Genomic DNA, 17,813 nt, shown 5'->3' with positions numbered 1-17,813 from the left:
AGCAGTACAGCCAACCAGCTTTGCTTAAGCTTTTCTGTGAATTTAGGATTTACACATTCAAACCCACCAGAAGTGTGGTTTTACAATCATATTTCATTTCTCAGGGGAAAAAAAATGAATCTGAAGAGTATATGTACTGTTTCTTTATATATATATATATATATAGTTTTTTTTTTAACCAGGAAGGGCAGATTTTCTCCTCTGCCACACTTCCAGACTGATGGCGCAAGAGGTTGTCAGGGAGCTGTACCAGAGAAAGGTACAGATTTTTGAGCACCCAGGAAACCCCATGAAATCAGGATTTTGTCTGTAAACATGTAAAACAGAAAATTTATGCAGTTACTTACAGACCCGTGTTCTTGCATTTTTGTATATTTCATCCTAAGTTACAAAACCTTGTTCTATTAGTCTCTCAGCTATTCATTATAAGCATTAATTATCTCATATGCTAATAAACCCCCCTGAAATACTTGCTTCTCCACAATAGTTAAAAACCTTATTCTTTGCTTGAATAGGTCAGTAAAGTATCTTCTTTTACTCTCATTATTTTCCAGTATGTCTGATGAAAACATTTGAGATTTATATAGACGTATTTAGCAGCTGTCTTACATTTACCTAGACTGTAAGGTATAAATTGAATTTAGTACTTTTTCTCAAGAATGAGTATGTGCTTGATGATTAGACAATGGCAAAGACATTTCTGCTTTGTCACAAATAGTTTTCATTGTTCAATATTTTTTGGATTGTTTAATGTCTCTTTTTTATATTATGTTATGGCTGATTTAGCAGCAAGGATTTTTTTTTTATTATTGTTTTTATTTTAATTTTGCAGCAATAAGTTTCAATGGAAGTAAAACACTAACGTCATCTAAATATCAGTCATATGTACTGAATTCAGGTACTGAATTTGAAAGATGATGTGGGAAACTAATTGCTAAAAACATTAATTGTCTGGTTCAGATTGGCAACTAAAACAATTTGCTGAGTAGAGTCTCAGATAGGAAGATGGTGAGGCCAGAACTTGATGAACAGACTTTCATAAGATGCCTGAGAGGAATTCACTGTAGTGGACGTATTCAGTGCCAGAAAAAGAAACTACTAAAATAGTGCCTGGAAACTTGGTAAAAAGTCTTTTTTTTTTTTTTTTTTTTTTTTTTTTTTTCATTTCTGAAATGCTTTTAGGCTAATGTGTAGGTTCCATAGTTTAAGAAGATTTTCAGCATTGCAGCTGAAGGATGAGAAGTAGGATTTCCATCGGGATGTTTACACAGAAGAGAGAGGAATAACCTCTGTGGAACAGGTTGCCTTGAACTGTAGTAAAAATAGATTGCTGGTTTAGGAAATTAATGAGTGTAGTTCCTCATACAGGAGTTGAGGAAAAGCTGACAAATGAGGGTTCAGACTTTTTAAAGACATCTGTTAATGATGTCAGTCACACAAAAAGTATACGGAACAAGAATGAAATGTACAATAAAAGTGAAGGAGGAACAACTGAGAAATTCTGGAAAGCTAATATAGTGTCAAACCTTAGAGTTAAATAAAAAATTATGTGGCCAACTCCCTGCTTCCCAAATGCATGCAAAACCTATACATATCTGTATACCAATGTGATATGTGCAAAGGAAAAAAATAGGTGACATGAAATTCTTGGCAAAGAAAGAGGATCTTTACATAGTAGCCATTACAGAAGAATGTTGGAATGACAAAAATCAATAGGAGAGTGTAATACCTGACTATAAACTGAACAGGAAGGACAGATTAGGTCATAGAGCTGGGGGAGCAGTATATGGTTGAGCCTTCTGATCAGGAAACGGATATTGAGTCCAAAAGGAGATCAAAGAATCAGCTAAGCCTAATGATGTAGTAATAATGGGTGACTTCAACTACCTTCAGCTGGTCAAATGTCACAGTGGGATAAAGCATAAAGGAAGTAATTTCTCATCACTGTGAATGATAGCCATTTTGGAACATTTAGTTCTAGAGCATGCAAACTGAGTGGCAATTCTTGACTTAAGTGACACACAGGAAGGCAGGTAAGAAATTCAGGACTTAGCAGGCTTTTTTTTTTTTTTTTTTTTTTTTGTCATGCTCATTGTAAAACTGAAGTTCAGTATTGAAGTTTCTGTAGAAATAAGTTTATAGAAACACCATTAAACTGGAGAAAACCAACCAACCAAAAGAAAATAAATAAGAAGTAAGGAAATTAAATCCTGAGAATTGATACAGAATCCAGTTGTACTATTTTGTAATAGACCAAGAAAGAGACACAGCAATGAAGGTATTAGAGAAGTGTTTAAATATGTGGTTATGTGGGTCAGGATTTCTTTGAACCAAAGATATATGCTTTAGGAATCAGCAACCAATCTCTAGGGATGTCAATAAAATGGACTCTTGCCCACAGCATGTGCATAAAAAGTTGCGAAGCTGCAGCATAAGAAAGACTCTGTCAAAAACATCACCTCATACCCACGAAAAAAGGAAAAAAAATCCCCAGAGCAAGTAATAAATAAGACAGTGGCCTAGCAGAAAGCAAATATAGATAGGAAGGGCATTCCAGTGAAGTATGGTTTTTGGTTGTATTCATTTAGTATCACAGATATGGTGCTAGTGACATAAGGGACTATGATATATTAACAGAATTTAGTGTGTCAGAATAAGAGGATCAGGAGTAAAGAGATAAATTAAAAAGAAACCAGAAATTAACAAACAAACAACCAGATCTCTCTCATTCAAAAAAATTATTAATAATTTTAGTTTTGTATAACTTAGGTACTGTTCCTTTATAAAATGGTGGGATGCTTCAAACATGTGAGGTAGATGCAGGTAGAGAGAAGTGTTTTGCTAATACAATAGAACATGTAAACTATATATTAGAAGGTAGAAGCTGTGTTTCAGAACAGAAGAATAAAATTATTAGAAATATAATTTTCAGTTGCAACAGGTCTTGAAAATACTGGAACTATTGCACTGAAAAAAAAAGGGGTTGCGGAGAACATGATATGGTGATATGCAAAACATTCTACTTCTTAACATCATTCAAATAATACACCACGAAGTTAAGCTAGACATCAGATACAGACATATTTAATTCCCTTTTCAAATTTCATATGAGTTAAAATCTTTATTATTTGGGAGGAGATGTTTTTAAGATGCAGGATACAATTCCAATATAAGATTCTGTTCACAACATGTGCTCTTACTTCTTTAGGGGGTGATTATGGCTGTGGCACTATGTTCAGCATGTACAGGAAAAACAGTCTTATTATTTTTGTGTGGTTTGGAGGCATGAGTTGTAATTACATTTACCAACAGCCAGCTATCTTGTGGCTTCAAATATGTATATATATATATATATAAAAAGTTTACATCATTTCCTTTGTGTCCCTGGAAATCCTTTCCACTGAACTCTAGATTAAACTGTAAAAACTGAAAAAGTAGTATCTGTGCAAATGCATATGCAGAATGCAAGAACTCATGGCCCTACGTGTACATTAACTAGAACTTTTTAAATCCTTTTTTTTTTTTTTTTTTTTGAATATGGAAGTTAATTGTTTCTTAGGTAGTAACTAGAATGAGTTTGAAACCTTGCTGGTAGTTCAGAAATTCTCATAGGTGACTGGTTACATGCATAATCAGTTACATTACAGCTGAAATGAACTCATATGATATGAAGTGAACCTTGAAATAATTGAAGAATTTGCCAAATATTAAGTAGGTGGTCAAACACCCCATTATCCATGTGAGAAAAGACAAACTATTTCTGTTTCTCTCCTACCTGCCTTTGTGCTGCAACGTGAGTAATATAATAAAATATTTTACTTGCATGTAACAGAGCCATTTGTTTTTGAGGGGTGAGAGGAACATGAATGCTTGTTAATAATACATTCATTATTAATTTGTTTCACAGCTTTTGTTACTTCACTAATAGAATCTTTCTGTTGAAATAAAAGCCACCCAAAGCTTTATGTATGTACAGTTAGCTTGTTTAGCAGTTAAGCTGTTGATTAACTGCTGTTGATTAAGCTGATTAACGTCAAGCTGTTGGTGATGCAACATCCATAAGTTGTGGAGTGTTCAAGAAGTACCAGATTTCTTTAAATTCTCCTGAAGACATATCCTGCATGGTGATAATTTACATGGCTGTCCTTTAGATAAATCAATACTCACAAATAAGTCCCAAAGAAAACCACTGTGTTAGTGTCTGTATGTCTTACTATTTTAAAGAAGAAAGAAGTCCTAGAAAAATGAGGGTTTCATTTTTTTTTTGCTTGAAGGATCTGTGAAAGTTGAAAAAGAATCCTGTACCACTTTTTGTGATATGTGAACTTGTGGAGAATGAGTTTAACTCTCAAGTGGTCAAAGATAAAGCCCCTATTTGAATCTAGATTTTCAACCTTACAAGTCTTGCATGAAATTTATTTTTTTCAGACATATTTTATTTTTATATCATAATTATATATATTTAAAGTTTCTTTTATTCTAATTTTCTGCTTTTCATGTCAGTTAACTAGCATGAGAATCAAAAGAGACTCAAATACTGCAATCAAAATAAAATTACTGAACTGAACATGTCCAATGGTAATATAAATATTAATGCAGAAAAGTAGTGTCAGTTGAATGATTAGTTCTGAAGAAGGTGTGAATAGAGAAATAAGTAGAGTTAATATTTAATCCTTGTGAAAGCAGATGGCTAAGGGAATTTCTCTGTTATAAAATGTTTTACCACTTCTGAACTTACAGTTAATAACAGCATTAGGGAAAAGAGCAAAATTAATCATTAATGTTATTATGTCTGAATTAATCTGAGCTTCATAACAGCTGATATAAGTATTCTCTATACTTGTTCTCATGACAAGCTTAGAGGAAATGATGAAATAACTGAGAATATACATGATGAAATATATTAAATTACCTTTGGTTTACTTTACACAAGTAAAATATTAATATCTGTGCTTAAAAGATTCTATGTGGACTTCCTTGCGTATAATATTAGAAAAATAATATTGAAATAATTTTAAATTAAATTCTTTTATTTTCTGAGGTTAGGAGACAATCATATTAAATGTTCTATTTGCTGTAGTTTGAATAAAGTCATGCAATAACATGTGCCAGCTAAACAAAATTAAAACATGACTTCTGTTATTATTATCCATCACTAAACAATATTTTCCTGTTATAACATGAGCAAATATAATACTGTCTGCATATACAGTAAATAATTCCCAAATAGAATTGCAGCAACTAATGATAGGAATTTACATATATTCTGCATCATCATATATATAATAGGTATATCATTTTACAAATTCAGTCTGCAAGAAAACACAATTTCAGAAAAAAAAAAAAAATGTTAGTTAGCAAAAGTTAATGTAGGAATCGTACTAACATACCAGGATGGCACAATTCAAAGCAACCCTATATTCAATTCATATCAGTAGGATGCTGAGTATTCTCTTATTATTTTATGTTAAAATAATATATTCATACAAATATGAGAGACTTTGCCTTTGCAGTTACAAGCGTCAGGCTGAAAGACATAAATATGTATTAACAGAAAAAATTAGTTCTACATGGACGTGTCACAGATAACAGTGGAACACTGCTAGTGTTTTCATTGAGCTAAGATTAAAAAATGGTGACATCAATTTTCTGTTCATTAACCAGCAGACAGACAAGAGAGGTTCCTGTTTTAATTTACTAGATGACTGTATTTAGAATAAAATGAAATGGCATGAAATGGTTATTAATGAAGGACAGACCATGCTTCTGATTCCAGTGATCTACTGCTTACAATGATCCTTTATAGTCAGTCTAAAATCACAGAACCACAGATCAGAGATTCTGTGATTTTAGACTAAAATGCCACTCAAACATTAATTTGATTCACACAGACTCAAATGGTAACAGGTAATATAGAAATAGAATATTTTTAGCCTGGAAAGTAAGCCATATTGAAAAAAGTAATAAAATAAATAATAATAACAACAACAACAACAACAATTCTACTTATGGCTATAACCTTTTATATGATCATCTTAATTAATCAATTCCTTATGCTGAGTTAAGGTGTATGGATATGAAATGGATAGAGGACTCTACCACATAAGAAGGATCATAACCATAGGAGGGGTACAAGACAATGGAGAAGACCTTCAAGTTCTGTCTCTTAATTTGTTCTCAGACTTCCCTTGTCTTTAATGGTAAAGGATGTGAACGTTGCATTCTAGTCTTGTATGCTTCTATGAATTTTTTAGAATGCACATGAGAACATGAGGAGGAGTCACTAAAGTGTGTTTTTTCTTTTTCTTTCTTCTTTCTTTTTGAGAATTCTAGTAGTGGAACAGCTGAAATGAGAAATACACAATTCTTTGAAATGGTATGAGGAGGGTAAAAATCAGTCTTTGCATCAGACCCATTGCATCAGACTCCTTGCGTGGAGGTTAAGTTATAAGTATTGAGTCCTTCAACAAAGATAGATCTGAGTATATTGATCTGTATCAGTAATAACTGTAGAAAATAAACAGAAGAGTAACAAGAATTACAGAATTTCTGTGTTTTAGATCAAATGTATCTGAAAGGGAAAATCAACTTATCGTGAAAGTGGAAAGGAAGTTTTAGAACGTATCTTTAATCCATTTTAAAGGGGAATAGAAGTGATCCTCAAAGATAAAAAAGTCTTGCCTTAGTTCATTCTGTAAAGAAAAAGGAGGTAGAATTTGAAACTAATATAAAGAAATCTTTTAAAAGTATTTTAAGTCTGCAAAATCAGAATGTGATTGTAGGGACCTGGAACAGAAAGGCATGAATTTTGTTGAACCCTGAGTTAGTTTCTAGAGAATGTGTTCTTTAACCAAATAATGTAATTTTTAATTTGCAGTCTAAAGTGGGTGTGCACCTGAATGTCCTGTTGATTTCAAGTTCAATTGAGTTAGTTTTCTTGCATTCAGTTCATAAATAATTCAAAAAATGCATTAAGAAAGCCTATACATGTAAGTTATGGAGAAAGAAGACTAAACTTTCAACACTGTTTGATTAAGGGCATAACTGGAAAGATTCTAAATATGAACTAAAACAAGCAATTACAGTTCTGTCATTTGGAAAAAAGAATAAATCTGAATGTCTCGCTTGAATGCCTACCAAAATCAGTGTTAACCTTCCGAAAGAGAAATAGAACCAATGATTTGGTACAGCGCCAAACAATTAGACCAGTGAACAGACTTTCTTCTACCAGCATCTTTTATCAGAAATACCTTTCTAAATGTCATCTAAATAGATGAACCCCACAAGCTAAAAGAAAGCTGACCTGACCTTTTGACTCCACCTGTTCAAGAATGGGAATTTCTTAAGGATGCTATTCTACCCAGATAAAAAGTTCACAAAATCTGACCTGGAAAGAATGGTTAAAAGGATTAGTTTTGTTTAGTCTAGGAAAGAGCAGACAGAGGAAGGATGTGATTACAATCTTCCAGTATGTTAAAGAATGTTATAAAGATGCTAGTAATTGTTTTTCTGTATCCAGTTGGGGACAAGATAAGAATGAAGATGTTTAATACAAAACAAAGATATTTAGATTTTGTATTAGGAGAAAAAAAAATCTAATGCCAAGAATAGTAGAATCTGGTACAGGCTATATTAAGAAATTTGTCATCTTCTTTACTGGAAATTTTCAATTAGACCAATACATATCATTAGTAGTCAAGGTTGCTGATGTTATTCACAATAGAAGGTGAAAAGGTAGATAGGTGATCACTTTTCCTGTCCTTCATTTCTACAACCATTATCTTTGGCAAGGCACTCTTATTTTATATCAGATTTGTTGTCACATTGGATATAAAAACAATTGGTTAGTGGGAGGCTTATCTGTACAGGATACTTCAATTACAGAGAATATTAATATTTCTGATTATATGACTAAACTAACAGTGTTAAAAGGATGTCAGAGTAATAGGTGAGGAAACTAAAAGGTGTACTCATTGACTTTGGATGTAGACTTCCATTGAACAGTGAATTTGCTATTATGAATTTCTTTTTCTCTGTTATTTGAGAGTTTTGGGTTTTGGTATCATACTTTTTTTTTTTTTTCTGGTTGAGGTTAATAGCAAGGAAATTGTGGTGAACAGTCATCACACACAGAGAAACACAGGATTGAGTTATGGCATACACTCCCTAAAGAACAGAAGAAACAGTGAACTTTTGATGTCTTTCCTTAAAGATATCAAAATACTGTCCTACTAGGTCAACGTTGCATAGCATGATCAATTAAGAGCTCAAAACCTGCTGAGTAACAGAAAACTAGAGAATGTAAGATGCTTGTATGCCTTTAATATATATTGCAGAGTAAAAGGGAAAGTGGGTGATGGTTTTCATTCTCATTCCACATTGCTAGCTTGTCTGTCAGTGGTGGAAAGTATGACACGCTTGCAGCACAGTTGCTTGTGCTTGATATTGCATACAGGAGCCTAAAGATATGTTAGACATGTAAAGTCCTACAAAGCATTTATTGAGATTCATATAGAGATAGTAGTGTCAAACATCAGGGCTTCCATTTTACATATTAAGCAAATTATGTGAATTGTAGCTCTCTTTATTTTTAGATGTTCTTTGAAATAACAAGATAATACATGTACTTTTTATTTTTTCCTCTTGAGTTTAGGAACTAGTTAAGTTATAGTATTTTGATCACATATACATATATATATATATATATATTTCTTTTTAACAGGTGCTGCACAATGGACTTTTGATGGAAATGAGTCATCCAACAGCTGGGAGGATAGTTGTTCCAGGTTAGATGTTTAATTTTTTTTCTAAATGGAGCTTGAAATTAAATGCTACATGACATCCTGAATAGTTCTGGAACTCAGCTGAGGACATGACACATCTTCACATTTCATTCAAATGAGCAAAATTTTAACCAGGAAGACATTTATGCTCATATTCATCCTGGTAGCAGAAAAATGGGTTAAAATATGTGTCAGAATAGCTTCTGGTTTTCATCGGTCAGTTGTCATAAAATATGAACACGGATTTGATAATATTTGCAAACTCCCACTGCTAGAAATATTACTGCTAAATCATCTGCATGAATATGTGAATCTGTTTTTGATTTAGTTCTATTTTGCAAGTTGCACAGACTTCTTTTAGGGACATTTCTGTTTTAAAAAATAGAAGAAAGAAAGAAGAGGAAACCTTCATACTGAAGGTTTCATCACAGCATTTTGTTTAATGAAACCAGACACAAAGCTATGCAATGATGAAATCTTAAATATCTGTTATGGATTTCCAAATAATACAGAAGAAATGAATGAATCTTTTAAGCTCTGAGTGGATCAGGACTTCGAGTTGCTGTAGCTTTACTTCCATTGGAGTTAGCTCTGGAATGGGGTTAAGTTCAATAAGGGCTGTTATGTAAATCTACATTTAGATCATTGCAGTTGACTCTGTTTTGATGACTGAGATTTATCTGACAATCTACTAGCTATTTGGTCAACTGTTCCTGCTTCTCTATGCTTTTCTCTCTCCCAAGCCACAGTGAGAATTGTTTCCTCCCTCATTCAGAGCACCATGTCATTTTTATTTTTATAACATCATCTCCTTACATTGTAACTTTCTGTGCCAAATTCCACCCTCTGACACAGCACCCAGTTGTCATCAATTTCAGTTGACTTGAGCACATATAGTGGTAAGAAGAATTTGACCCATAAAATTTATCTTAATTTGCACATCCTGGAATCATACTGGGATGCAGAAAGAATTATTTGAAAGAAATTGATCCCATATTAGATCATGTTTTCTGCATGAATAGAAGGGGGTGTTTTGTGTGTGTATGTGTATGCTTCATATTTGCTCTTTATCACAGTTTGCATTCCACATTTGGTCCCCCTAGGCTTGGAAATTTGTTTGACTGTATTCAAAAATGCTTCTTTAATTTAGATGCACATATCTGGAAATACCAATCCTTTTGTTTTAGTTTCTAACAGAAAAGTAATCTTGTTTTATTTATACAAAATGGAAAGAGTAATATGGGGGTTGATTTAATTATTTTTTAAGAAGTGGGCAGAAAGGCATTGCAAATGGTACAAAAAGTGTGTAAGGTTTTCATGTTGCATACAATGTATAATCTATCTTAGAGAAATAAAATACTCCTTAAGGGGATAGGTTGAACTGCAAGAGGAGGAAGGAGATGAAAGGAATGTTCTAATGTCTGTCAGCAGCGATAGAGAGTATTGGCAAGAGAGGGAGTTTTCACATAGGTAAGCCATAGTACTTCCCAAATCCTTAGTTATTTTTTATTTTATTAAAACTCAAACCAGTGACACTGTACAAAACTAAAATAAATCATCTTAATCTCTAATGATTTGTCATTTAGATGGGCTTCTATGAAGAGTTTGTTGTATTGAAGCAGATGGCTGTAATGATTACTGGATATTTGAGCAGGAAAAAGAGAATTCCTTCCTTTCCTGGCATGAAAGGACAGGGAGGGGAGAGGGAGAGACAAGGGAGGGAAGGGTGAAGAACAATCATTCAGTGTGAGCAGAATGAACCTATTGATATCAATGGAAAGACACCGCATTATTCTGTCTCAAAACTGGAGTGCATAAGGAGTTTGGCTACAGTTGATGGTAGGTAATGGAAGTATCCTGGAATTGTCCTGGTCAATGATATATCTGAAGAATAGAGGAGAAAGTGTTTTGAGAAGGCCTCCAGCAGATAAACGGTCTATTGATGACTGTTTAAATTAGTAAAAACTGTTTCTTTGATGTGATTGTCTTTGAATAGTAGGCAGAGAAGGGCTTAACTAAGCTCTCAGTTACTGGCTCAGGGTGGCTTAATAAAGATATTAATATGATTGTTGGAGCTGAGCAGAGTAAAAATACCTCTCCTTAAAGAGACTGGAGAGACTCTGATCCTAAAGTAAAGTGAATAACTGTTATTTCTTAACCATATAAGCAAGATTTTGATATGTATTAATTGAGTTGGACATCACTCTTGAGGCCCTTGACAGAGGTCAGACTTGAGCTGCCAAGGAAAGTTGCAAGTGCAGTGACATACATTTACTGAGCGTGAGTATACTGGCACATTTTAGCTCTGAATATCATGGTTGACCTCTATCATCTAACATACTGATTTGGACTAGTCCTTCTCCAGGCATATCCTCACTTTGAGAGTGGCTTCCAGTCTGTATTTGAATTCTCAATTGTAGATCTCATGTTTTTTGAAATCCTGAGGGATTTTGCCATTGACTTTAATGCAGGGTACATTTGTAACATCAGACTTGGTGATTCACACCCCTCCTGTGCTTAAATGTGTTTTGAATACTCCTTATATAGTTACTGAATTTGGTTCTTTCCACACCAAGTCAATGCTTTCCCCCTTGCCTTTTTTTATAATTCCCAGTTTGATATACTGTTTGCTGATAAACACATCCTAAGATGCCTGTGCCTGATGGAACTGGAATAGGAGAAGTTGCATTATAAATAGTATATTTCTGTTCAATTGCTTTCAAAAATGCATATTGATGATAGGAGAGATACAGATCTTGTGTTTTGATGTCTCGTTCTTCTAGTATTAATTGGAAAATGTCATTAGGATAATGTTTCTTGTTCCATTCAGTATAGTCATGTTGTAAAATTATTCAAGAGCTAACTTGTCGCATACAGATGCATTTTTGTCTTATACTGAATTATCGTATATCATCTATACAGAATGTGCAATACTGTGAGAGATCCTTGCTCGAGTCCCAAAGACCTGGCACTGTACTGCACTCATTAGTCTTTGCAGGACTGATTCATTCGATTGCAGGACTGTACTGATGAGATTCTTCTGGCTCCACCTCTAAAGTTATCTTGATCATCTTTAGTTCAGGGGATACACCCCAGCACAGTCAGGGGCTAGAGTACCTCAGCTGGAGAGGCTGAGGTCTGTATCAGCCTTGGGAAAAGGTTGATCCTGCACAGCAAACTACAAGGAGCTTAACAAAGGGAAGAGCTGGGCTCTTCACAACAGTGAACAGTGGGAGGAAGAGACAATGGAAGTACAGAGTGGATATCGGGAAACTCTTTTTCACCAAGAAACCAGACAATGGAGCAGGTTGCCTAGAGAGGTTGTGCAGGTTGTCCTAGGAGTTTTTCAATAAATGACTAGATAAAGCCCTGAGCAAGTTGTTCTGACCTCAGACCTGAGCTTGGTTCATGCAGGAGCTTAAACTGGAGACCTCTTGAGGTGCTTTCAAACTTGGTCTATGTTCTTATTCTGTAATTAACCACAGTATCTCCTCACAAAGCTCTTCTTGACTTAGCCCTTTCCATAAAGATTTGGAAGATTTCTCATTTGTACAAATAACATATTTTTAAGAAAATGAGAAATGTAGAGCACAAAGTTCTTTTGAGGTCAAAAAATGATAGGGAATATATGTTTTATGGAGTGCCAGATTGCAGATGATACTGAATGGCACAGATGCAATACAGTTAAGTGAAGGGACAAAATTTCAAGAAGCTTTAGCATCTGGAATAGTCTTGAGGTCCTTTGCCAAAGAGTAAAGGACTTTTCCAAAGAGCAGTAGCATGTGGGTTTCTGGGAGCCACTGTATAAGTTATTCTGAGTAGCTATGTGGAATGTAATGGATACCAACCCACAGTGATTTTGTAAAAAAACAAAACAAAAAAAAAAACACTAATGGATGCAATGCAGTCTTGCCCAAACTGTCTCCATTATCATATATTTTATATGGTTTAGGAAATTCGAATAATAATATTTTCAACTTTTGCATTATGCAGTAGCTAATGTTGACTTATGGCAAAGAAAAAAAAAAAAGGAGAAAAAAACATGCATTCAGCTGTCACAAACAAATCAACCTTCACAGAATTTACATTATTAACTATTTACATTATTAACTAAAATTTCACAGAGTTAATAATGTATTACATTATTAACTCTGTGAAAGAAACCTTATTTCTGATCCCTTCTAAGCCTTAGTGAAGTGGGGATTTGGATAGAAGCCTACACTTTCGAATCATCTCTCATCAAACAGGAAATAATATAACTGTAGAAATCTTGTAGCACCTATTTCAGACAAAATAGCTATTCTTAGTTTTGATAGTGTTCATATTCTGTGTTCTCCTTATCCCAGCTTCCTCAGTTGAGAAACACTCTTTCTGTCCTTTGGCGCATGATCTTCACCAAGGATGTCTTTATTGCTCTGAGAGGGCAGTTTCATACCTGGCTTTATGACTTCCTTCTGTGCTCTTGAGATAATGTATCTGGGGGACTGATCCAGGCTCAGTTAGGAAAAGCACTACAGGATTCCTACTTGGCATAGATTTCTTGGACTGAATTCAGGTAATCTATGTTAATTAATCAACCCACTCAGGAGAAATGTCCTTTTTTCCGGTCTTCTGTCACTCTGTCACTGTACATTACAAATATACTACTGGAATGGGAAAGACTTTTTTTTTTTTTTTTTTTTTGGGAGGTAGTCTTTTCCTGTTTTATGATTCATTAAATGATGTCCTGGTTCTATGGAGACTAATTGCTATCAATCTCTTAGAAGAAAGGTTTTAAGGAATAAGACTAGGAGGACTTCCTAGTCCTAATCTAATAGGACTTCCTTATTATGCCACAGATTTCTTTCTTAACCTTGGATAAATCATCTATCACTCTCTATCTCACCTTATTAATCATTTGCAGTTTTTCAGATCTTAATAGCTTAAAAATACTTTGAATTCTAAGGGAACAAATTATTGTAACAGTGCTATGTATTATTTTAAATATGTATTACTATTTATTATGTATGTATTTATATTTATTTTCTCCATGTAGAGGGAATACTAATTAACATTAATAACAGTGGGGTTTCTATATGTTTGCTCATTACATTTCAAGACAGGGAGCAGATATGGCTGTTAACGATATATACTATCTTTTTCTGTTCATTTAATGTAATTGATGTAGAGGAAGCTTAAATAGGACTTAGATATATGGCACAGAAAAGTAAATTCTGCTTGGGAAGAGATTGCAGGAAATTAAGGAGGTCTGTACTACAAGCCATCATTTCCTGCAGCTAGGAGATCCCACCATATAGGAACAACAATAACAGCATAAAAAAGCCCAACTTTTTTGTTTTATTTTATTTTATTTTATTTTATTTTATTTTATTTTATTTTATTTTATTCTATTCTATTCTATTCTATTCTATTCTATTCTATTCTATTCTATTCTATTCTATTCTATTTTATTTTCAAGAACCTCTGCTTGAACTTCTCATCCTGTCTGCTTCTCATCAGGCAGCTTTTTCATATGTGTGTGTGTGTGTGTATGTGCACACATATGCATAACTGATGTTGATTGAAAAATTTTAATTTCACTTCACTATTTATGGTACATTGGAGACAAACAGCTTCACCGGCATTACCGTTACCTCATTCGCCTTTTTTAGTCATCAGGGCTGACTGTTTATGTCTTTTACATTCACAGAGCTGATTTCAATTTTGAGGAATTCAGGACCATTACAGAAACACAGCAGAAATGATGTATGACAGCTAACTTAGCTATCCTTAAAATACTTTTAAAAAATCTTAATAAATATCTAGGCAATATATTCATACAGATTGCAAAAGGGAAAAAAAAAAGACATGTTGGGAATGGAGAGGATTATGTTACAAGTTTCAGGATTATGTAGAAAAGGTTAGTGTATCTTAATGTATGGTACAGCTATTTGAAAACTGTAAGGTTTCTTTTAAAGTAAAACATAAACATCAACCCTCTTCATATTTTTTCTCCTTTGTTGTATGTGTCCAGAGCATTTTTCTACACTATATTTTAAAATTTGTTATACCTCCTGGAGTAGTCTTAATGCCACAGCCAATACTTTTAAAGTTAATTTTTAAGGAAGAAAAGCCACCTGTCTCTTACCTACTTTTAGGGCTTCAGTTATTGAGGGAAATTAAGAAACAATGAAAGTCTTTCCCACCAGGCTCAGAGTAAGTGCTTATGTGCTTTGCTGTCATGACAGCACCAACAGGGACAAGTAGTGATCTGTGCTGCTCAGGCTCTTTGGGGTTGCTATTAAGGGTGTCTCAGTTGGACTCTTCTGTTGGCAGACCTGAGTGTTTTTCAAGTCTTTCTTTAAGTTGTGTGTGTATGTGGCAATCAAAGTTGTTTTTCTTGCATCACATGTTTCTTTCCAGGACCCGATTCTGCAGTATTGGGATATGAAATAAAAATATTTCAATGGACAATTGAGGAGATTTCTCTACTCTGTACATAATGTAATTAAGTCAAGTGCAGTTGTGGTTGAACTTGGCTGAGTGCTGGTCGGTAATTATATTTCTACTGGAGAATATTTCTTTATATTTTGCTCCATATGTCCTGAGATGTACTAGGACTTTCTTTAAACTGAGCATACCAGTTTCTTATGGCGAGTAAACTAAACAATAAATGTCACCTCGCTGGTACATGGGGAAAAGAAAAGTTGAAGCATTACCTGAATATGCAAATAAACTCATTAATTCCCCACCAAAGGTCATAGTCCTAGAATTCAACTTTGTTTAAAGATTTTTTTTTCTGTTTAAATGCATTTTCCACTTCTTTTTATATAAGTAACAGTAACTTAGAAAGTACTTTCTTAGGTCCTCATTTTGTAACAAGCACAACCAGGTGCTCACAGAGTTCAGTGTGTGATTGTTAAAGATATATCTGCATGCCTCGGGTGCATTGTAAAACAGCCAAATTACTTCAACACCCATAAATTGTCAGTATATCTTTATGATCTTTAATAATTATTGGATATGAAAAGGAATCCACTGTCAGCTAAAAGTTTGGTTTCATTAAATGTAAAAATATGTTTTAAACATTTAGACAATTTTACTTAATCCCTAGGATACTGAGTATACTAATCCTCATCTGTGTTTCCGCCATGTCACTTTGACCCAAGCCCTGCCTCCTGTGAGTGGAAAGACTTAAGCTGCTTCATGAAAACCTAGACCAAAACATTTTATGGCCAGCAGTGGCCATTAGATTATATAGTTTTTCTTCCTACAGGTATGGCCACCGAATTTCACCAATGTACTCTTTTCATGTGTTTGACTACAATGTGTCTTATCCAGAAATCCTCAAAAAATGGAAAATATATAAATATATATAAATATATATAAATAAATATATATATATTATATTATATATAAATATATATAAATAAATATATATATATTTAATATATATATATATATTAAACCAAAACTAACTTTAGAATTATAGTGTAGCAATTAGGTTTATTCTTGTCTTTCTCACATATGTGACAGATTTAACTGCTTTTGTTTTTTGCCCATGAAACTGTCATGTACTTACATGACAGAAGTCACATCTAGATGACTTTTTGGCAAACCATGTAGGGTATTTTTCTAGGTCTTTTAAGGTACATTGTGTAAGCAAAGTGCAGCAGCTCTGTCTCTTATATTGCAGTCTGCACACTGCAGATTTACAGGAAAAATTTGCGGGTGTACAGATGTATGGAGTGATACTTTTTGCTACAAGAAGAAGATGACTTTGGGAAGGCATAATACATGAAAAACCTTTGGAGTCTACTTGATCAGAATAGCAGAAAATACCAGGAATACACAGTAGAGTAACCATGTTTTCCCTGCATCCTGTGCATCTGCATGAATATAATTATATATATATATTTTTTTTCCTTTTTATGTATATATAGTTTACTGACAAAAAAACTTGTTTTATTTGTGTGTGTTTATAAGATAACTTGCCTTGATTTAATTCCAACTCTAGTTGAAATATTTCCCATCAGTTAGCTTCCTTAGGAGTCAACGGGTATTTTTGTGTTTATTGTTCTTTGTGATGGATAGATCCTATGTGTGTTCCAGGTTCCTGAAACCACCAGGTTTGGCAGCAGCATCAGCCTGCACTATGCATTCAGCCCCTGTGAGCTTAACCTAGGGGTATAAAGAACAGATCTGATCCAGAATCCATTCTTTTTTTTTTTTTTTTTTTTTTTTTTTGGTTTGTTTTGGTTTGAATTTCATTATCAATACCTGAATTTGATTTATTAACCTACAGTTCCAATCTCTATAGTCTTTATGAGTTATGTTGTCAGGTTTAGATGAAAAGAGAAGTACTCTAGAGGAAAAAAGAACAACTTTAGCCTTTAATCTGTTCATTTCCCTCTTGATCTGTTCTTACATTTATTTGTACTACTGCAGGACTATAATAGTATTCCCTGGTTTATTCTTCTTTAGTTTTTTGAATCCCAGTTGTTCCTCAGCAACTTGATTCAGGTGTGCTGTATCACAAACCTCTAACCTCATGTAGCTCTCAAAGTTACATTTCTCACTTCTTCATCCAAAATATGGAGATAATAGAACTCACAAGTAATTACAGGGTAAATAGGCTCAGGTTTGCTCAAATTATAGTGATGGCAATATGTGAAATCTGATGCTGCACTTTCTTTATAGATTGTGCAAGAAGAGACTGAATAGAAGTTAGGGGCAAAATAAGGGTTAAAATGGTAGTTTTACTGTTCAGTTGTGGACAGCCTACCACCAATATATAACGTACCTGACGTGGCTTAGTAAATATATTTAACTTTTTTATCTGTAACTCCTGAAGTATGGCAAATTTAACAGCTCTAGTGATCAACATGAACTTGTAATTATTTTTACTCCTCTTCCTTGTACTTTCCACAGCTCTTTCTTGTAATATTCTGCCCAGAATAAAATCACTGCTTCAAAACAAGCATGGTGATTTGGATCTGTCTTAAATATTCCACATGATGCTTTCATCATTTGGGCTATCAAGAACAAATC

At 33.8% G+C, this 17,813-nt stretch overlaps 1 protein-coding gene across 2 annotated transcripts in view; it reads left to right on the top strand.

Moving 5' to 3' along the window:
- Positions 1 to 17,813, top strand: part of SUGCT (succinyl-CoA:glutarate-CoA transferase) — a 314,340-nt gene that overhangs the window by 255,146 nt on the left and 41,381 nt on the right. For both annotated transcript variants that reach the window (XM_084283112.1, XM_084283111.1), the window contains one exon: positions 8,723 to 8,786. In XM_084283112.1, the coding sequence (XP_084139238.1) occupies positions 8,723 to 8,786 (64 nt within the window). The remainder of the gene's footprint in view (positions 1 to 8,722; positions 8,787 to 17,813) is intronic.

This window comes from Netta rufina (genome assembly GCF_964035555.1).
Source record: "Netta rufina genome assembly, chromosome: 2".
Classification (NCBI taxonomy): Eukaryota; Metazoa; Chordata; class Aves; order Anseriformes; family Anatidae; genus Netta; species Netta rufina.
The sequence above is the reverse complement of the archived record's forward strand: the minus strand, read 5'-3'. Positions and strand labels throughout refer to the sequence as shown.